The sequence below is a fragment of the Pomacea canaliculata genome, linkage group LG7, assembly GCF_003073045.1.
Source record: "Pomacea canaliculata isolate SZHN2017 linkage group LG7, ASM307304v1, whole genome shotgun sequence".
In the NCBI taxonomy this organism is placed as follows: domain Eukaryota; kingdom Metazoa; phylum Mollusca; class Gastropoda; order Architaenioglossa; family Ampullariidae; genus Pomacea; species Pomacea canaliculata.
Genome location: NC_037596.1, coordinates 14569924 through 14592079, shown reverse-complemented (window position 1 = coordinate 14592079; position 22156 = coordinate 14569924). Strand labels below are relative to the sequence as shown.

Below are 22156 nucleotides of genomic sequence, written 5' to 3'. Positions count from 1 at the left end.
CCATGTGTCTAGTCTCTGGGAGGTGCAATGGTTACTTCCTGTCACTAGTACAGTGAGGATTAGATGTCCTAGGTTCAGATCTTGTCTCGGGCAAACTGTTCTTTTTCTGCCTTTGACATCTGTTCACAGGGGTAGCTGCCTTTGTTGCTGGCTCGGTGCAAAACACCAATCGTCCTCGTCTACTACAGTCTCTATCTCTCTTCACACTCACACCCTTACCAATACCCATATATATATATACCTTAACATCAATATAAATAATAAAACAAAAGTGTATAACCCCAACACTTTATTTTCATGCAGTTGAACGATTTTCGAAAGTTTTTCAAATACTTACACCAGAGAAAGCTCAAGAAAGTCTCTTTATCAGGCTTCTAAAAGTCTGCTCTACTCTAGATATCTGACAAAGTGACTGAATATTGAAGCTAAAGTAATATCCACATACACCTCCGACGTCATCGGGGTCAGCACCATCCGGGTGTCCACGCCCCACCCCAGCGCTGCGGCCTACCCGCGCGAAGAGTACGAGGCCGTAGCGAGGGGGTCACGAGGCGTCTGTAGCCGTCCAGCTTCCGCACCATGGAGGCGTACACGCTGCTGACGTCGGCGCGAGAGCTGATGTCGTTCCTCTCCGTCGGGTCGGCATTGAGGTCGTACAGACTGTACTCCTTTCTCCCTGGTCTCGGCTCCGCGGGTGCGTTCACCCCAGGTGGCGGATTGTACCAGCCCCCTAAGACACACGGAATGTAAGTAGATGTATATATATATTCACATATTTCCAAATAGGGTTCTTCATGACTTCTAAAAAAATGAATATTGTGTTTAAGGTAACATATTTATCTCTCTCTCTCACACATACACACGCACGCTCTCTTTTATTATCTCAACCACTAACGCAAGTTCATACCGGGGTTGCCCGGGTATTTCCACGTCAACTTGTAATTTTGGAAGCGGAGAGCAGCACGGTCCTTGACATCATTGATGTCGTAGACAAACTCCTGCCGAGGGCTGACTTCATTGCGGGAGATGCTGCCCCAAAGGTCAAGGCCGTCAATATTCTCGGGGAGATTCCTGCCACCAGCTGCTCGCACCAAAGTCGGGTACCTGCGCATGTGCATCTTACGTGTCGGTAAGATCAAACACTATAAAAACTACACCTCCAATAAAAACAAAACAAAGCGAATTCTGCAAAAGTGGATGTCACATTGTGATTGGTATTGATGGCTGGCAATGTTGTGGATGGTGTACCAACGTGACGTAGTACACTTTTACCAGCAGTCGTTGATTACAGGTGCTAATCGTAGGGGATAATTAATTAAGGGATGGGTTTTGGAAGCTGAAATTTACAGGTTAGGTTTATATTGCCTGTATCTACCTATATCGGAAAAAAACCAAACAAACAAACAAACAAAGCAAAAAAACAAAAAAACAAAAAATAAAAAAAAAAAACAAAACAAAAACGCAAACCATTCAGGATGGTTTTTAAATCTCAGCTTAAAATAAAAAGTACTGCTTTTGCCTTGTATTCACAAGAATTCCAGGAAGAATAGGAATGGCAGATTATCAAAGCTTCTTCAAAATTTCTCAAAATAAAAAAAATCGTAGCATACCAGTCAACAGCGTGGACAAGACCATTGTAGGATGTGTTGCCCCTCAGCAGTGTGTTGCTGTGTAGGAAACTTGTGACTTTGGTTCCTCCTTCCCACAGAGTCAGCTTGCTCCCCCTCAGCGGCCAGTTGCTGGAGCCAGTGTTCACAGGCCCGCCGTTGTCCGAGGTGAAGAAGATGAGCAGGTTGTCCATGTAACCCAGCTCTTCCAGCACGCGCGTGATGTTACCGATGCCCTCGTCCATGGCCGCCCCCATTCCACAATGCAACTTCCGGTCTTCAGATGTGGTGACGCCAGAGCAGAAATTGTTGACGTAGTGCTCAGGCACTTCAAGTGGCCCATGAACGGCCTGATAAGCCAGGTAGATGAAGAGAGGCTGTGAGCGGTTGTGGGTCCTAAGGATGTCGATGGTTCTCTGTGTGTACAGGTGTGTGGAGTAGGTGCCATTGGCGGACCACACCGGTCTGTCGTTGAAGACCAGGTCGTAGCCGTTCCAGTGTCCAGTGTGGGTGAAGTAGTCGGAGTAGCCGTTGTACATGCCGTAGAAGGAGTCGAACCCTCGTCGTGTGGGTGTCATGTCCCAGCGACAGAAACCCAGGTGCCACTTGCCCACCATGTGAGTGGCGTAACCGACCTCCTTCAGACTCTGCTGCAACATCTTCTTGTCCAGCGGCACGGAGATGTTCTCCAGGGCGCTGAACACGGAGTCTTGAATGCCCATACGAAACGGGTAGATGCCTGTGAGGAAAGCAGCACGAGAAGGGGTGCACGTGGGCTGTGCATACGCGTTAGTCAGCTCCACCCCTTCAGCCTTCAAGCGATCCAGATTTGGAGTGTACATGGAGCGATCCCTCCACCCGACATCGGCCCAGCCGAGGTCATCGGAGACGATCATCATGATGTGAGGAGGCGACGTGGTCATCGACAACGACATTAGTGTCGAAAGGAAAAACGCTTGAAGTAGCATGCTACCGACCGTCTCTACCACAGGCTACCTCTGGTGTACTCTGGTGAAATAAAACAAGATAAACAAAAGATATATACAGGATAGAGTACTTTCTTCGGGGTCATTGTCAAGGCTGGCACTGTGATGACTTAAACCAGAAAGCGGAAAAATAAGGGAATTTTTTTTTTTGGTGGGGAGGAAGGGGATGCAATGCATTTTTAATTTACCCCCATCTTTTATCGTCAACATCTTGAAAGCCACAATATTAGGTTAAGCGAATATTTTCAAAAAACAGCTTAAAGTACGAGACCCCTTAATAGCAATACTAAGTGATCCGCTTGAATGATCAAAGTATTTGCCAGCGGACCTTCAGGGGCGAATCTGATGACAGAGTTGTTATTGTTTGCTTTTTATTCAAGCTCCAGCGTAAACAACTTTTCGATGTCAACTCCGACATGAGTTGTGTTTCCTTCATGTGTCTTCACAGACATGGTAAGGACACTCTTTACACAATAAGACAATAAGTAAAAATATTAGTCATCGTTTTTCTTGATCTACATCGGTTCTAATTGTATTATTTTTGAAAACTGTCGATCTGCTATATGAATGCTGTTAGTCGAGATCAAACTCTCAAGGGCAGTAACAATAATGATGATGTTTTAATTCTCTGGAACACTGACAGGAAGTTGTTATAAACTATTTTCTTTTGGACTCAAAAAATATTGTTGCGAATGAAACAAAGCTTGATCCTGTATCAGAAATTATGACCAGATACTGAGTAATAAAGTCGTTTCCCGAGGGTATATAGATATATCTCCCGAATATTAGAAAAAAAAGATGTCGCCTCTAAAGGAGAGAAGTCGTAAACACTCGCGCTGCCTCTTGGGGACAAGACCAGGCCCCTTCTATCTTGCCAATTCTTGGATCAGCATTTTTTTTTCTTTCTAGGATAAGGGCCAAATACTGCACTGAAATTAATAAGCGGAATCTATATAAAAATCATAAAAATTCAAAAAGAAATTTGTAAAACTAGCTTTTATACACTTATTTGAAATTTTTTTGATTTTTTTACAAACTGTGATGACTGCACATTGCTAGGGAAAATCAGCCTCAGATCCCCCATCATCAGTGTCTCTGAGAAGTCAAGCGCTAGGTGGTGACCGTTAATTATATCGTCTTTCTATTCCATTCTATTATTTTCTAAACTACAATTTTGTTAAGAAAAAAATGACTCGTTATTCATTTAATACGTGCGGTTGGCCTGATGAAAAAGCACGTTGGTAATGATAGTAATTATTTTTTTTTAAAAGAAAGTCCCCAAACAACAGTCTGGTACATTGGTACCTGTCTGACACACCGACACCTTCACACAGTGGTACCTACCTGCAGGTGCTTGCTCTCAAAGTCCGGGGAGATATGGCCGAGGACCAGCCAACTCGACCGTCTTCACAAGCTGAATGCTAACCATACCTCGCACTGTTTTTGTCTCTATATGTCAACCACTCCACCTCTTAAAATGTCATGGCTTCCACGTTAATAATTTATTCGACTGTAATGTGTCAGCTGTTGTATAAAATTATATCCCAGGCCCACTTTCTCCGCCTCGCAACTTCCTATCTCCACTACCCACCCCTTTCTGTCCCCCTCCCTACAACATATCTCTCTGTCTGTCTCTCACACACTCACACATTAAATTAATGTATCCTTGTTAAAACTTAGCCTCTCGGCTGTCAGAAGCTATCTGCAGTTACTTATTCAGGCCAGGAGAAAATAAACCCTGGGGATTTACTTCTGCTTAAGCGGGTATTACATAATAAAGAATTTTCATTGCAGTTTTCATTGTCCTTATACACGTACTCTGAAGACTAAAGACAATCTGGAGATATTCAGTATTGTTTATACGACCATTAAAATAGCTATTACCTATCTAAAGCTAAAAAGGTGTTTTATGGAATAGGATGTGCCGTTCTATCCAAAAAAATGTGCTTCTAATAATTCTTTTAAACAACAATGAGTGCTCGTCTTTGATCGCCCCAGGGCCGCAACCACACCCAGACATCGGACCAGGTACTGGGGTCCTTTCCAAGTTGGGAGCATGTCATGCCAGCTGTCTTCGTCTCTCTGTTGACTCTCCATGTCTGTCTGGGTCTCCCAACCCTGGGCCTCCCCTGTGAGTTCCAGTCCAAAGCTTGTCTTGTTAAATTGTTGGTCGGCTTTCACAAGGCGTGATCGATAAAAAAAATCACTTGTCGTCCCTGGGTGGGCTTGAACCACCAACCTTTCGGTTAACAGCCGAACGCGCTAACCGATTGCGCCACAGAGACTACTTACTTTCCGTAGTTATCAGAACACAGATATTTGACCTCAGGACAATGTGATACAAATCTCCAAAACCAGAGCTAGCATTTCTGTCTCAGACCAAGTTATTGACACACACATTCTAGATACGAGAATATACTGAGAATTACCAGGAATTTAGAAACAGAAATATCTTCGGCCAAACGAGGACTATCACGAGAAAAGATCACCATGAAAAATTTCTCTGTACAGTAATGATGATTTATATAGCTTTACCCTAGAAGTTTCTCCTACAAAATTGCAAATAATTTTGTCTGGTTTTACCTTCTGATGATTATTATTGAGTGTTGTAGTAAAATTTCAAGGTGTACAAGAGCACAGCATTTTTTTTTTTCAAAAGTCTGGGCTGAGCACAGCACAATAATATGCTCCACAATTTCCCAGTATTAACTTGACAACTCCTCAAAATTTGAATGAATAATCTCTACCCTTTCTTAATTCATTTAAGCCTACCTTCATCACCATCACAGAAAAACATGTTTACTACAAAGAATTGTATTAACATCGCGCATGTGTTCAATCAAACATGGAGACTTGTTTATAAAATAATACTCGTGAAATACGCAAATCCTGCCTGCCCACGTGGTCCTCAAAGTTCTACAAACCAGTTGAGAAAGTGGGTAAGTGAGACTGTTCCCCGTGTCTCTGTTTTCCTCCCTACTGTCAGTGATAAACAAACAAGTCAGACCACAACAGACACGCTCTAGGTACTCCACACTCACATCCTGTTTCATTCAGATTTTCATACCTCAGTCGCAAAAATAACCAATCTTTAAACTTGGAAGGTTGACAACACAAAGAGAAATAATGGCCACTTCAATGTGTACTCTAAACAGGAAAACAAGATTGTAAATAAAAACTCTTTGCGGTCTGTCGAGAAATTTGTTGCTCCTAACAAACCGTGAATACGATAATCACAGCAATGTCATCTCACAGTTTTTCTTCCACAAACCTACTGAAATATTTATATAAAATTTCCCTAAGAAAAAATCCAGGAGTAAATTAATCTATGTTCACCCACTTCCGCTTATTTAAACAGGCCACTCCTTCTTACATTATTTATCTGTGGGTGCAAATTCACCGGGGAGAAAAATGAACCAGGGGACAGTCTTTCCTAAACGCAGGTATAAATAGGAAAGAGAAAAGCTGGTGGGAAGGGTGAGTGGGTATCAAAGATATTACTTGATAGAATAATAAACTAACAGGATATTAAGAAAGGATAAAACATCGTTGGTTGGTCAGTTTGGCAAGAGAGAGTGGGAGGAAGGCTCTTTATTTATTCAGCTCCTGCGTTGGTAGTTCTTATTGGAATCGCAAGCTTCTGACAGACCAACAGACACACCAGGTGGGTAGGTATATCTAGCTACCCGGACATTATTACTACATGTTGTTAAGAGTAAGTTTTGTTGAAGTTCTGTTTGTAAAATATATGTTTGTCAGTGAATCCACTGCACATCTATGCTCATTTATACAAAAAACTTAGTTCAATCCAGAGTTTACTTCTTCTCTTAAAATTCATCTATACAAGTTTAAGATAGATAATCTACCCTGATGTTCTAATGTATTTTTTTTCTCCAGACAGCAGCTCGTGAGTTCGGCATGACAGTTCAATCATTTTTCATCTTCATGGTTCTGTCGTCGTTGACGACAGCATCTCCTCCCCACATACTCTTCATGGTTTCCGATGACCTAGGGTGGGCTGACGTCGGGTGGAGAGATCCTTCCATGTACACTCCAAACCTGGATCGTCTGATGGCGGAAGGGGTGGAGCTGACCAACGAGTATACACAACCGTCCTGCACCCCTTCAAGAGCTGCTATGTTAACGGGTATCTACCCGTTTCGGATGGGAATTCAAAATTCCGTGTTTCAGACTCTCCAGAACATCTCCGTGCCGTTAGACAAGAAGATGTTGCCGCAGAGTCTGAAGGAGCTCGGTTACACCACTCACATGGTGGGCAAGTGGCATCTGGGCTTCTGTCGCTGGGACATGACACCCACACGACGAGGGTTCGACTCCTTCTACGGCATGTACAACGGCTACGCCGACTACTTCACCCACACTGGACACTGGGGCGGCTACGACCTGGTCTTCAACGACAGACCGGTTTGGTCCGCCAATGGCACCTACTCCACACACCTGTACACTCAGAGAACCATCGACATCCTTAGGACCCACAACCGCTCACAGCCTCTCTTCATCTACCTGTCCTATCAGGCAGTTCACGGCCCACACCAAGTGCCTGAGCACTACGTCAACAAATTCTGCGCGAACGTCACTGCGTCTGAAGACCGGAAGTTGCGTTGTGGGATGGGGGCGGCCATGGACGAGGGCATCGGTAACATCACGCGCGTGCTGGAAGAGCTTGGCTACATGGACAACCTGCTCATCTTCTTCACCTCGGACAATGGAGGGCCCGTCATGAATGGCTCCAGCAACTGGCCGCTGAGGGGGAGCAAGCTGACTCTGTGGGAAGGAGGAACCAAAGTCACAAGTTTCCTACACAGCAAGACTCTGCTGAGGCCAAACTCTTCATACAGCGGACTTGTCCATGCTGTTGACTGGTAAGTTTTGTGTCCCACTTAGAAAATGAATCTTATCATTTCAATAAAAACTACTCTTGTTTAGTAAATAAAAATAATTTCTAACACGTGTGACAATAAAACCATCACCATATTTTATTACTACATACACTAAAGACAGTTCCCTGAGCTTGGATGGATATTACTGGCGAAAGTATCTATTAAATTATGCTTTTACAGTATTGAAACGGTGTCAAATATCAAAATATCTTCTGAGTATGATGATGATGATTCTACTTCTCAAACATATCTCATTAACTCTTTATATTTATATAAGAGAGTTTCAGGTGTTAGATGTATGATATTTAACTAATTCAAAGTAGCTGGAACTTAAAGAAACAAGAATAAATAAATATCTCTTCAAATAGATCGTGATTTTTACCTGGCAAAAACAGGTACCCGACCCTTGTACGGCTGGCCGGTGGCAACGCAACAATTCCTGATATAGATGGCATTGACCTTTGGGACAGCATCTCAACCAATAAAGTCAGCCCACGGCAGGAGTTTGTCTACGACATCAATGACGTCAAAAACCGATCTGCAATCCGTTACAAAAATTACAAGCTGACCTGGAGGAACCCAGGCTATCCAGGTATGTGAGTGTGTGTGTGAGAGAGAGAGAGAAGAAGAGAGATGCAGGAGGAACCGTTTATGAATGTTAGTGACTATAAAAGAACTGAACAAATAAGATACAAATATTTGTTTCCATATATTTCTCTGTCTGACCGTGTCTACGTTGCGTGCTGTAGGTGGCTGGTACAACCCCCCACCAGGTGTACAGGAGCCTCCGCTGTCGAACTACACCAAGCTGTACAGACTGTATGACCTGGAGGTCGACCCGACAGAGACGACGGACATCAGCCCTCGGGAAGACATGAAGAAAGTCTTCCTGTACATGAAGAACAAACTGGACCACCTGAGACTCAACATGTCCCCGTCACTGCAGGTGACGAACGTAGCGGCCGGAAAGCCGCAGTACTGGGGTGGGGCCTGGACACCCGGATGGTGCTGACTGGAGGCAATCACACGCAGGAACAACCGTACTTCGGGATTCTTAGACATCTGATTAAGCAAACTCATTTAAATTTTAAGTTTGCCATTAATGCGAATGTGAATTATTATATCATTAAAAGGTCTGGTTACCACCAGCCTGCCGTCTAATGTTTAGGAACCTCTCTCTCTGCCAAGTGACTCGGAAATTCTGGAAAATGCCTATCCTTTAATTCTTTGGACACATTAAAAAAACTACAACTATTACAATTAACAAATCTCTAATCAAGTGGATCTCTAATCTACTGTCCTTATTTTACTTAACGGAAAGAAAAGAGTTCGCATCAATTGTTGGCCCTCGTTCTTTGAACAGAGCTGTGAGAATGTCCCATTTGTGAACCATATTGGTTTATGGTGTTTTGGAGAAATTTTTTTACATTTTTAAACTAGTACTTTGATATAAACTGAGAATTATCGAAACTAAGCTAAAACTGCAATTTGTTTTAATAATTGCATCAATCATCAACCATCAATCCTTATCATTCACAAATTGATGAAAAAATATGTACTTCTCGTGATCAGTCAGCTCAAAATAGGCAGAAAATATTGAAAGGTGACAGATAGGTTAACCACGAGTTGCATGTGATGAGTTTTACTGAAACGAAAAAAAAAAAAACATCTCTCAACTTTTATTAATGATATACACGTTGGAGAGTGGCAGGTGTTTGCTTTGTTGGGTTCAAAACTAGGGATGCAGTTTTCAATTTACTGTTCCTGATTTTCATTCGTTTTTAATGTGATATATGAGAGACTGTCTTCTCTGCTTCCTCTGCTAGCTTACTCAGTTTGGTTTGTGCGTGTTGTTGCCGATGAGATAGGAGACTAATGTCATCTGCAAAGTCCAGGTCCACTAGCTGTTTGGTGAAGGTCCACTGGATATTGGTGTTGTTGTCTTGGGTTGTCTTTCGCATAATCCAGTCTTTGACCATCAGATATGAGATAAATTGCTTCTCAGTGGGCTTCATAGAGGATGTACAATTTTTTTTATGGATTTTGTTATACAGCAGTAACGACTGATTCACAGCATCTGTTTGGTCTGACAAGTGACTGGTCATGACACTTATAGTATGGACAATGTTCACGGATAGAAAAGTGAGTTTGCCGTTGTGAATAACTTGGCAGGACGAGTCTTCGTTTATCCCCTGATTAATGTTTATGAGATTAGGCGGAGTGCCATAGTGGATCATCAGCCTCCAGATGACGCCACAGCGTCAAATGCCTTCTCAAAGTCCACAAAAGTTATATATAGGGATGACTGCCACTCGATAGATTGCTCAATGATGATATGAAGGGTGGCAATGTGGTCGACCTTTCCTGGAAAAACCCTGCTTGTTCTGGTGTCAGTCACTTGTCTAGAGAAGCTCTCGTTCTAACTCACATCCCAATCCCACTCCAACATACATTCTACTTCAAAATAATTCTAGAAATACAGGTTACAGATTTTACAAAGATTTTCAAATACCACACCTAGCTATGATACATAAAATTAAGTTTTAAAGAATACTTTTGTGACAATTATATGAAGAACATAATTTCAATGTTTTAAATATTTGTAATACAGTTAGTTAATATTTTTGTTTACAGGATGCGTTTGCAACGTGTACTTTTGTTCAAATGTTATGTTTCCTAAAAAAAATTTGTTTCCAAAATGTTTGAGTTTTAAAATATGTCTTTGGAAAATGTTTGTAAAATTTTTCGTCTAAACATTATTATAAACATTTTAGCGTTTGCGAAACGTTTAAAAATGTATATACAACACCCACACACACGCGCACACACGTTCTATATCTATGAATCATATCTATGAATCACATATCTACGAATACATTGACAATAAGCACGCTTTTTTTGCGAATTTACTGTGATTTTTATTTATTTGCGGTCTGACAATGTAACGGTAGGTCTTCCTGTAGATGCGTCGTTGCTACTCGTACGCATGCGTAGACTGCCGGAAGACCTCATGTTCAGCACCATCCGGTTCTCCAAGCCCCACCCCAGTACTGTGGTTTCCCAGCATCCACTTTGGTCGGCTGCATAGAAGGAGGCATGTTGAGCCTGAGGTCGTACAATTTGTTCTTCATGTACGTGAAGACACTCCTCACGTCTGACCGATTGCTGATGTCCGTCGTCTCCGTGGGGTCAGTGGCGAGGTCAAACAGCATGTACACCTTCGAGGTGTATGTCGGGGTCGGAGGCCAGGCGGAGGATAGTACCAGCCGGCTATGACACGCGAGATATACACACATGTATTAGGTCAAGAACAAGATGATGATGATGATGATGGATGGATGGTGACAGTGGTAATGATAAGGATGTGGAGCATGTTCTTCAGAGGAGGTGGGATGTCAGAGTTTAGAGAAACATCTTGGAGTCATTCGTTTGTCTGATTTTGTAGCTTTCAATCTAACGCCTGGTATAATATCCCTACGCAAGGGTTTGGGTTCTGCGTTGCTGTTCTTCCATTTATTCAATCTAAATGGGAGGCAATAAGAAATTTTTGTAACTGCCCCTTTTCGCTTTTTCCATGTTTCTCTGGCGAACTCTCAATAGATTACTTATTTTAAGACTTCATTTACAGGCGGACACATCATGCACTTATATCATGACACTTTGGATTTTTTTTAACGTACTTGCTTAATCACTTAAACATACATATACTTATACATACATAAACACAAACACATATACCCAGAAAAAGACAACACACACACGAACGCACACACACGCCTGCGTGTTTCCACCTCCCCTTCGAGATACATACAGAGGTCTGGTGCTCCTGGCCTGTTCCAAGTCAGCTTGTAATTTTTGTAACGGATTGCAGAACGATTTGTGATGTCGCTGAGGTCGTAGATAAACTCCTGCCGTGGACTCTCTCTGTTTTCGGAGATGCTGTCCCAAAGGTTAAGACCATCTATACCCTCAATGGTCCCGTTGCCACCAGCCACTCGTTCCATAGTCGGGTACCTATGTTTGTTGTTATACAGACTAATTAACATCAGATGATAGAGAAAAGAACCTGATCTTATGAATTAAAGATATAGCTATTAAAATACAAGTATTGTAATTAAAGGGCCCTCGACACTTTAAGAACGGCTGTCTCGGATATTGTTCATCTTTTAGGATAAGGTTTTGCTATAATTATGCTTGGGACAATCTAGCAAGCATAGGCGATCTGTTTGTCATCATATCCTGTGAAGTCACCACAGAAAGCGAAACGGAGAGAAGAAAAAAAGAGAAACAGAGGTTAATCCTGAAAGTTTTTATGGTTTTTAAATATACACTATAATATTTTATTCCAAACTAGGTAACATTATATTCGTCAAAGTCTTTTCATGTTTATTTAAGTACATGTTCCTAGGTTACATTAACTCATACCTGTAGTGCCGATGTCAGATTGAAAGCGTTTTTAAGTTTTTTTTTGTTTTGTTTTGTTTTTTTACTTTTGAAAGTGTTCCACAAAGTAACATAATTTTGAGGACATTTATGCAACGTGAAATTTGATGTTGTCATCTACCAATGTTAGACATTCTCTGTTGACAGAAATTGTTCTCCGGTGGATCACTTACTTTTCGTTACTGTAAAATATCACCTTTTACATTGAATCATAATGCAGAAAGATTTAAGGGAATCTTTTATCTCACTTAACTCACCGGTATACGGCGATTGAAAGATTTTTTTATGGTAGAATTGTAAGGTTGAATAATGTTCTTGTCCAAGCGTCGACTATGGTGAATATCAAACATGTGGAAATACAAGAATTTTGAAACGGTCTTTTAATAAAGGATCTGAACAAAAATGAACTCACCAGTCAGTAGCGAGAGCAATGCCGTTGTACACTCTGTTGCCCTTCAGCAGGGTCTTGCTGTAGAGAAAGCTTGTGACTTTGGTTCCTCCTTCCCAGATTGTCTTTTTCGAACCCCTCAGCGGCCAGTTGCTGGCGCCTTCGTTGATGGGCCCGCCGTTGTCGGAGGTGAAGATAATCAGCGTGTTGTTCATGTAGCCCAGCTTTTCCAGATTGCGTGTGACGTTACCGATGCCCTCGTCCAAGGCCGCCGCCATTCCACACCGTATCTTTCTTTCTTCTGATATGTTGACGTTTGCACAAAACGTGTTGATATAGTAATCAGGAACCTGTAGCGGATAGTGTATTGCCTGGTAAGCTAGATAGATAAAGAGGGGTTTAGACTGGTCGTGACTCTTTAGAATGTTGATGGCTCTCCGAGTGTGAAGGTATATGGAGTGAGTACCATTAGCGGTCCATACTGGACTTTCGTTGAATGTAAGATCGTAGCCGTTTGAATTAGTGGTGTGTGTGTAATGGTCTGAGGCGCCGCCGTACATGCCGTAGAAGGTGTCGAACCCTCTGCCAAGAGGCGTCATTTCCCTCCGGCAAAATCCCAGGTGCCACTTGCCCACCATGTGCGTGCTGTAATTGTATTCCTTCAGAGTCTGCGGCAACATCTTTTTGTCCAGCGGCACGGAGGCGTTCTCAAGACCGTCAAATCCGTCGTCTTGAATACCCATTTTATACGGGTAGATACCCGTCATGAATGCTGATCGGGACGGAGTACAGGACGGCCCGCATATGCGTTGGTCATCTCCACCCCTTCCTCTCTCAGACGGTTTAAGTTCGGGGTGTACATATCGGGATCTCTCCACTGGACGTCGGCCCAGCCCAGGTCGTCAGCGACGATGAAGAGGATATTTGGAGGCGAGGCTGATGTTAATGACGACATTATCGTCGAGATGAGAAACGCTAGCAATAGCATTTTTGATACAGATCAGGTGCCCTGCAGCAAAAATATATTAGTATTCCATGAACAGAATCCATGTCCTGTGCAAATACACAAGTTCTTTAAAGCGAAGTGTTTGGACAAGAGATTGAAACTTCGAGTTTACGGCCATATGATGGCGCAAAGCCACTTACCATAAGCTAATTTGAAAACCCAGTTGTGACAACTTTTACCTACGTAGGTTATTGTTGTTGATTTAGGCTGACAGTAGGGTACACAGAATGTGTTTACGACTAACAAATAAACCAGAAAGAGAAAATGGTACATAAAATACCATATATACCCATTGGTTAGGTAATTAACCGATCTTCTCACCAGCCAATTAGATGGAATTCTATTGGTTTCAATTAACCAGCTGATTCTATATTTAGGTAAGATAATTTTACCCGAGGGTTAATAGCCGATGTGTAAGAACACAGACCCCCACCAATGAGGGTGTTTTGTGTTTTTGCAACAGTCAACGCGACTGCAGTGCTAACTGATATTTGTACATGATCATCCCGAGAATCAGATTCCGTTTCAATCTTCTTCCATTTCTTAAGAGCAGGAAAATATTTGACTGTAATTACTATTGCATGTAATTAAGAGGTAGAAACAAGCCACATATTATGGTCCTTACTTCTTCGTACCCATGCGAGACGCTGTCCAGACCTAAAGGAGCTGTCAGTAAAATGTCTGTCAATGATTTACAGTTTGTTGTAAAGGGAAGAATAAAATTCTATCACCATTGAACCCAAGACTGCAGCAGGATTCCCTCATATTCAATAATACTTACCTCTTGATTCTCTGTAAGAAGGTCTCGAGTCCTGCAGGAGATGTCAGTCAGGTCGGAATAAATAGTTCTCACGACCCGCCTCTCTGGTCACGTGGACCAATCATCTCTGGTCCTGTCACAGTAATCCATCAGTTGCATTCTCATGAATAATGTATTACATAGGTGACTAGTCACCTACTTCTGCTAGATTGACCTATTAACCCCGTTATAACCCATCTGCTGCTCGATCAATCTTTTGGTTCTCCTCAACTCTCTCTCTTGTAATAAAAGTATTGACAAGATTGCTTACGCGAGAAAACTTGACAGGAAAATATCTACTATGAGTAAATCTAATCATGACCAGAATTGGGAGCAAAACAATAAACAGAAGCAATCATGTCCACGTAGCTCGTAGTAGGTTCTATTCAGACTAAAGAGTTCAGTATACGGGACCAAGAAATTGCTTGGTATACACCGTGTGGTCTCCGCGTGGAGATTACTAATAAACAAGACTGGAAAAAACAGCACCTGTGAAAAGCAATCTGTTACTTATTTTTGTTTTCCTCTTCGTACCAGGATATTGGGACAATGTTTGATGGTCACAGAAGTTTTATTAAAGCAAAATCACAGAGAAAAGTAATTTTCTCCAAACAACCCAGAAACTAACATGGATGGATGGCTCTCTGGTGTCACGTGATCCTTCGAGGTACTGGACTCTGTTTCAGTCTGCGTTTGAGCTGCGATGGTGCGTAAGACCCTCGTAGTTCTCATTATTTCGTTTTATACGTGCGAATTACTACTACTACTACTACTACTACTACTACTACTACTACTACTACTACTACAACACTACTACTACGACTACTTCTACTACTACTGGTAATTATAATAAGAAGAATAAGTGGGAATTTATAAAGCCCGATATCTCAGCCAAATATGGACTCATTGCTCTCATTAAGATAAATAAAACATGTCTACGAGCTGACGCAGATAAAGGTTTTGAGGCATTTAAATGCCTTAAGAAACTTTTGAAAAGTTAGTCGCTTTGTCGCCGCCATTGCTGTGTAGCTAAATTTCGTACCTGGGCTTTGGTCGTCACCTCCTGCTGTTAAACTACCCTAGACGTGCCACCCGAAATAGGGTTGAAAAGGAGTCCTGTGCTACAGGAGTAAAATGTCCACGAATTGTTGTCATGCATGAGTTCAATTTGTAAGATAATGATTAACAATGCATGATGCTGGACTACCAAAGATAAATAAATATCTGACTTATTCTGGGATGTTGGCTACTTTGTTCATACCTTGCTGTCGTTATCAAGGGTGTCCACACTTTACGGCGATATCCAGAAAATCAAACTTTCGATTAAGATTGGGCTTAATATATTTATTTTGGAGACAAATTACTTCTCATAGTACGCTTCATAGAGGATGTACAATTTTTTAAAATGGATTTTGTTATACATCAGTGACGACTGATTCATAGCATTTGGTCAGACAAGTGACTGGTCATGACAGTTATCGTATGGGCAATGTTCATGGAAAAGAACTGCGCACTTGAAAGATTTGTTTTCGTGCTAACCTTAACTTTAGAAAACAAACAACAAAAACTCTATACACCACGTCACACCTGTGGAATATCGTGTTTCTTTTGAAATAGTACCCTCAACATCTGTTTCTCACATGTGCCACATATCTCCACACGGTGCTGTCAGGGTTCACAATCCATACCGTCAGTCAGCTTTCTGTGTTGTTCTCCTGATGACGTATGAGTAAAATGCCTGAAGGAATAGCAAAAGGTATAAAATAATAATCATAATGAATTGTATTACAATCAGCGTATTTCTTTGTACTAATTTTACTAGTGAACTAACGATATCAGAGAGAGAGAGAGAGAGAGCTGACCCCATTGTTGGAGATGCTGTCACAAACATTGAGGTCATCTATTTTAGGATTTGTCGGGTCGTCATCAGCAATGTTGTAAATTCGCAGGTTGTCACACAGTCACCTTTGTGCCCAGGTGAAAATTAAGCTTGTGAATGTTAGTCTCTTGTAATGTTTCTCTTCATTTAAAATAAATCGAAATGACATGAAACTGAAAAATCCCATCACAGTCATTAATTAAATAGCAACAGCTATTGTAGGTTTCAGACTCCATGACAACTTTGTCCATGTTTTGATTAGTTCCCTTCATTAGCCTCGTGTTTGCTCTACTGTTGTGACAGCGTATGACATCATTTTATAAATTTTGATGTCATGAGTTGTGGTGGGTGTCGTCTTGTTTCCTGTATAGTGATGTCTTGCGTCCGACGTCTTGTGTGCGTCATTTGTTCCACGTCACTTGAAGCAGAAAAAGACGTCATATATAATAATCATCATCGCAGTTGCTCTCTAATGTCCAAGTTAGCGGGTGAACAAACATCAATCTTCGTCCGCCATCTTCTCTATATAACTCTCTCAGTGACTTTGAATTTCTGCCTCTTCGACTCGATTCACCAACAAGTCTCTTCATCCTCATCGTCATCAGGGTCAGGGTTGTGTGTTGTGTGTGTGTAATACGTCATGCACTGATACGTAGAACATCCATACATTGTCAGACAACCTACCCATGAGTTAGAATGGTTCAGGGAGGACATTGTGGGTCACATGACCAGACAGCAACGCACGAGGTCCAGAAACTCTGGTATGGTGTTGGACATGCCATTCACGAGCATGGTGATGGCATCCTCGCGTATAGAAAAGTGGTCAGAGCTGTAATCAGCTGTACACTCACATCCGGTTGGGTGATCTATATTGAAATCGTTGCCTGTACTTATAATGTCACCAGTGTCCGTCCCTCCACCCATGCCATGTGACTAACGTCTGTCACACGTTTGATTAACTACAGCTACTGAAGCATGTAACTTCAACAGAGGAAACATACGTCATAGCTGGGGTGTGGTGTATGGCGTGTATGGTATGAGAGCATGAAGCATGAAGAAATAAGAGAAATTCAGTCCCTTTCCCTTGTCAGCGGTATTCGAAAATCTTTAATGTGCACCCAAGGGACCTTCCCCAGAAAAGACCTTTCGCGACAATGCGTTTGTCTGACAGAATATGTTCTGTATACAGACTTCACTCATGAGATGTGGCTGGATGAAGGAGCTGTAAGAGTTGGCCAGTTGAAGCTCGTCTACCATACAAGCGGTCGGTGGTACAATCCTCTTCCAGGCGTTAACACAACTCTCCCCGAAAACGTGGAAGATTGCAGAGGGTATATGTTGTTCGACTTGGACAACGACCCTTACGAAATAAACGATTTGTCTCAAGACCCGCAATACACCCAGCAAATGAGCATCGTGATGAATTATTTTAACAAGGAGAAGGCGAGAAGAATACCTGCTCAGATCTCAGGTATGGATCCCAACATGCCTGGTGGTGGTGAAGACTGGACACCCGGGTGGTGTGATGCAGCCAATGCAGCCTAACAATGTTACTGACCTGACACCCAGGAAGAGTTAATACAACTGTCAATGTACCCATCAGTGTCTAGGCCATGAAATTCGTGATTACAAAATGCTCACTGAAGATAAATTACGATGAATCTGATGTTATATTGAATTGCTTGTGAAAGTAAACATACATCATAGCATCTACCGATTTTCCCTTTGATTTTTCAACTTGTATCTTGGGAATGTAAGGTATCCTCTCTTGCAGTCACAGCGCATGTCTGTCTTGAAAGTGTGATCGAACGTTTGTCTGTTTGTACAAGTGTTTAGGTAGGTGTTTCGAATTAACAATTTTGTTTTCTCCTAACACCCTAAGATGCTGTTTTAATGCAGGCTAAGGGAAGTAACCCCCTTACAGTTACAGATGTTCATTCACAGTAGGTTCCCTTGAGAAATCAAACGTCGATATAAGGAGGAACCCCCCCCCCAAAAAAAAAAAAAAAAAAATAAAAAACGATTATCATCAGAACCTACCAGGTGGAAGTACCGAGAAGTATCAAATAAATTAATGATTTAATTAATTTAATTAATGAATTAATGATACAAGAATACCAGGTGCTTGCGATCCCTTTCTAGCACAAACTCTCGCCCATAGAGATACTAGTTAAATTTCTGAATGCCAAAAATCACAGCCAAACATTCTTTCTCACATGTATCATTCGCTCTCTCAGCCTTACTCAGCTGCCCACCAGCGTACGTTACAAGAGACTAAGGTTAATGTTCACATGGGCACAAAGGTGACTGAGTGACAACCTGTGAATTTACAACATTGCTTATGGCGACCCGACAAATCATCAAATAGATGACCTAATGTTTGTGACAGCATCACCAACAATGGGGACAGCTCTCTCTTTCTCTCTCTGATATCGTTAGTTCACTAATAAAATTAATACACACAAACATAATTCATCACTATTTAATGTAGATCATTAATAAACTCAGTTTTTACTTTCTTCGCAGCAAAGATTTGATAATGACTTCAGTAAAGAGATACGCTGATTGTAATACAATTCATTATGATTGTTATTTTCTACCTTTTGCTATTCCTTCGGCCATTTTACTCGTACGTCAACAGGAGAACAACACAGAAAGCTGACGGACAGTATGGGTTGTGAACCCTGACAGGCTAATTGCTCATTGCACCGTGTGGAGATATATGTCACGTGTGTGAAACAGATGAGGAGGCTATTATTTCTATCGAAAAACGATATCCGACAGGTGGGACGTGGTGTATAGAGTTTTTGTTGTTTGTTTTCTAGAGTAAAGGTTACCACGAAAACAAATCTTTCAAGTTCGCAGTTGTTTTCCGTGAACATTGCTCATACGATAACTGTCATGACCAGTCACTTGTCTGACCAAACTCTGAATCAGTCGTCACTGATGTATAACAAAATCCATTAAAAAGATCTACATCCTCTATGAAGCGTACTATGAGAAGTAATTTATCTCAGAAATAAATATATTAAGCCCAATATTAATCGAAAGTTTCATTTTCTGGAGATCGCCGTAAAGAGAGGACACCCTTGATAACGACAGCAAAGTATGAACAAAGTAGCCAACATCCCAGAATAAGTCAGATATTTATTTATCTTTGGTAGTCCAGCATCATGCACTGTAAATCATTATCTTACAAAGTGAACTCATGCATGACAACAATTGTTTATTCGTGGAACGATCGTGTGCAAACATTAGTTATTTCTGCAGTCGTGTCGACAGACAAAGTTAGCTGTGCGGACTTGTAATGATGAACATTGGCAATTTACTCATGGGTTAAAAAACAACCTGTGCAGCTAGCAACCTAACAACTAAACAAAATCTAAAAATACACTTTAAAAATGATGGTAACATGCGGAACTAGATAACTCGACAATCGACAAAACCTTTATGAGGCACTAAGCAGGTGAAGTAACCAAAGAACACATGATCCTCCCGAATTCATCTGCTGGCCTTAGTTTGAAATATTTACCTTTGACAGGTAGCCAAAGGTCTTTTGAGGAAGTTCTTGGATTTTCCACGACAAAAACTGCATCAACAAACTTTGCATCAAAGTTTTCCAACTCATTATTTCTCCCGAGTCTTTGCCATCCTAGTTCAATCTTCTCAAAGTAGCTACTCGATCTTTTGTTTGTGTTTTTCCTTTCCTTCCTTATTTATCTTTTTAAGTTCTTTCTGCGCTGCCTTCAGTGCTTTCCTGTCCCCCATCCATACAACCTCTTTACATTCCTTAATACACGTCATTATTCAAGAATTATTGTTGGACATTTTACTTCTGTAGCACAGGACTCCCTTTCAACCCTATTTCGGGTGGCACGTCTAGGGTAGTTTAACAGCTGGAGGTGACGACCAACGCCCAAGTACGAAATCTAAGCTACACTGCAATGGCGGCGACAAAGGGTACGGGACACAAATCACAACTGACAACCCACCTGTAGATGGATAAGGTAAGAAAAACAAAAGACACGCAGTCACATTCTCACGTGACCAGTCTTGTATATGACAGGCAAGGCCGCTCCACACTATGTTCTACCCCTGGTGAAAGACATGTGATGACTTACACAACACCCTAGTCCTACACTCATGCACATAACAAATGTCAAGCAATTACAACACATTCATCAATTAATTTATTTATTTTAGTTATCAAACTGATACTTCAAATAAACTTGTATTTTCTTTGCCAGTCCCTCGAAGGATCACGTGACATCAGAGAGCCATCCATCCGTGTTAGTTTCTGGGTTGTATGGAGGAAATTACTGATACGCAAAGAAATGAGGCAGGAAATCCTTTTCCCTGTGATTTTGCTTTAATAAAACTTCTGTGACCATCAAACATTGTCCCAATATCCTGGTACGATGAGGAAAACAAAAATAAGTAACAGATTGCTTTTCACAGGTGCTGTGTTTTTTTCCAGTCTTGTTTATTAGTAATCTCCACGCTGCAGCCACACGGTGTATACCAAGCAATTTCTTGGTCCCGTACATTGAAGTCTGAATAGAACCTACGACGAGCTACATGGACATGTTTGCTTCTGTTTATTGTTTTGCTCCCCATTCTTGTCATGATTTGACTTACTAATCGTAGATATTTTCCTGTAAAGTTTTCTCTCGTAAACAATCTTCTCAATACTTTCATTACAAGAGAGAGAGAGTTGAGGAGAACCAAAAGATTTATTAAACAGCAGATGGGTTCCTGTAAATAAAACACTGGTTAATTAGTCAATCTAGCAGAAGTAGGTAAGTCTGTAGTCACCTATGTAATACATTATTCATAAGAATGCGCAACAGATAGACTATTGTGACAGGACCAGAAGATGACTGGTCCACGTGACAAGAGAGGACGGCTCATGAGAACAGTATTTATTCAGACCTCACTGACATCTGTAGGACTCGAAACCTTCTTACAGACAATAAAGAGTTAAGTGTTAATGTATATGGGAGCATCCTGCTACCGTCTTGGGTTCAATGTTCACAGAATGTTATTCTTCCTTTTACAATAAGCTGTATATTTTCTTACTTCTACAAACCAAGAAAACAATGTGACGGTCAGTCGGTAGGTCCGTCCGTCCGTCCGTCCACCCATATCCTGTGAATAACGTCTGTCACACGTTTGATTAACCACGGCTACTGAAGCGTGTAACTTCATCAGAGGAAACATACGTCACAGCTGGGGTGTATGGTATGAGAAATGAAGCATGAAGAAATAAGAGAAATTCGGTCCCTTTCATTTGTCAGTAGCGTTGGAAAATCGTTTATGGGCACTCCTTCCTTCCAACGGACTTTCCCCAGAGAAAAAAGCTTTAGTGATCACGCGTTTGCCTGACAGAGAATGTGTTGTGTACTGTATGAGAAATGAAGCATGAAGAAGAAAAAACAGTTATGTCCCTTTCACTTGTCAGCAGTAATCGAAAATCTTTAATGTGCAACAAACGGACTTTCCCCAGAAAGAGCTTTCGTGACAATGCGTTTGTCTGACAGAAGGAGTTGTGTATACAGTCTTCACTCAAGCATCAAAAACATTATTCAAGGAACGTATTTACAAAAGTCACATGTGGTGCGCAATCTAACAACAGTTATTTCGCTTACAGATTGGTTGATTACGCACAATATTGTCTTTTATTTTCCAGATATTGACATAAACAGTAAACACCTTTTGTGACGTCAGTGGGATGTCCATTGCTTTTCAAGGATGAAGGAATCATGGGATAAGCACGCCGTATGCACGGTAGGTGCGACTGGTTATTTCAAAAATACAGACATGAAGGTGTGTTACGACTGAGTTTCTAAAGCAGTAAATGTGAGAATAATGATATTAATAAAATATTAGTAGATTAATAAAATAAAGTCACATTAAACAACTCCGCATGTTTGTCCTCTCTAGGTCTGAATGACTTGACATCAAAGTTAACATCTCTTTTATCGCTAAATGACAAAAAACATTTAGCAGAAATTAATGTCCAGCGTTGAGAAACCCGACATGTTGCGTTCGTTAGAGCAAAGTAAAAACCTGAAACATCACTGATTTAACCCAAACCAGTCTGTAAATGTCTGATTTTTAAGAACCTTACACAGGCTAAGTCAGAAA

The 22156-nt window shown here is 41.4% G+C and overlaps 1 protein-coding gene, 1 non-coding gene and 2 pseudogenes across 2 annotated transcripts; 1 reads left to right on the top strand and 3 right to left on the bottom strand.

The window, feature by feature from the left end:
• Nucleotides 1-274: 274 nt before the first annotated feature.
• On the bottom strand, nt 275-4158 carry LOC112569426 (arylsulfatase J-like). Its single transcript, XM_025247190.1, has 4 exons — nt 3938-4158; nt 1611-2615; nt 908-1104; nt 275-730 (listed from the first exon to the last, which is right to left on the bottom strand). The coding sequence occupies exons 2-4, from the start codon at nt 2573-2575 to the stop codon at nt 465-467; spliced, it is 1428 nt and encodes a 475-aa protein (XP_025102975.1). The 5' UTR covers nt 2576-2615; nt 3938-4158; the 3' UTR covers nt 275-464.
• A 646-nt stretch (nt 4159-4804) lies between these two features.
• Trnan-guu lies at nt 4805-4878 on the bottom strand. The gene has a single exon. It is a non-coding gene; the product is annotated as a tRNA-Asn (tRNA).
• Nucleotides 4879-6065: 1187 nt separating this feature from the next.
• LOC112568596 lies at nt 6066-9169 on the top strand (annotated as a pseudogene).
• A 3170-nt stretch (nt 9170-12339) lies between these two features.
• LOC112568310 lies at nt 12340-13655 on the bottom strand (annotated as a pseudogene).
• Between the last annotated feature and the right edge of the window lie 8501 nt (nt 13656-22156).

Bases quoted from the DNA above. Each gene is read 5' to 3' on its own strand.
- LOC112569426 (XM_025247190.1), bottom strand. From the start codon at position 2,575: ATGCTACTTCAAGCGTTTTTCCTTTCGACACTAATGTCGTTGTCGATG. The intron at 1,105-1,610 runs GTATGCTACGAT...GCACATGCGCAG, and splicing joins CTTGTCCACGCTGTTGACTG to GTACCCGACTTTGGTGCGAG. The intron at 731-907 runs GTATGAACTTGC...CGTGTGTCTTAG, and splicing joins GAAATACCCGGGCAACCCCG to GGGGCTGGTACAATCCGCCA.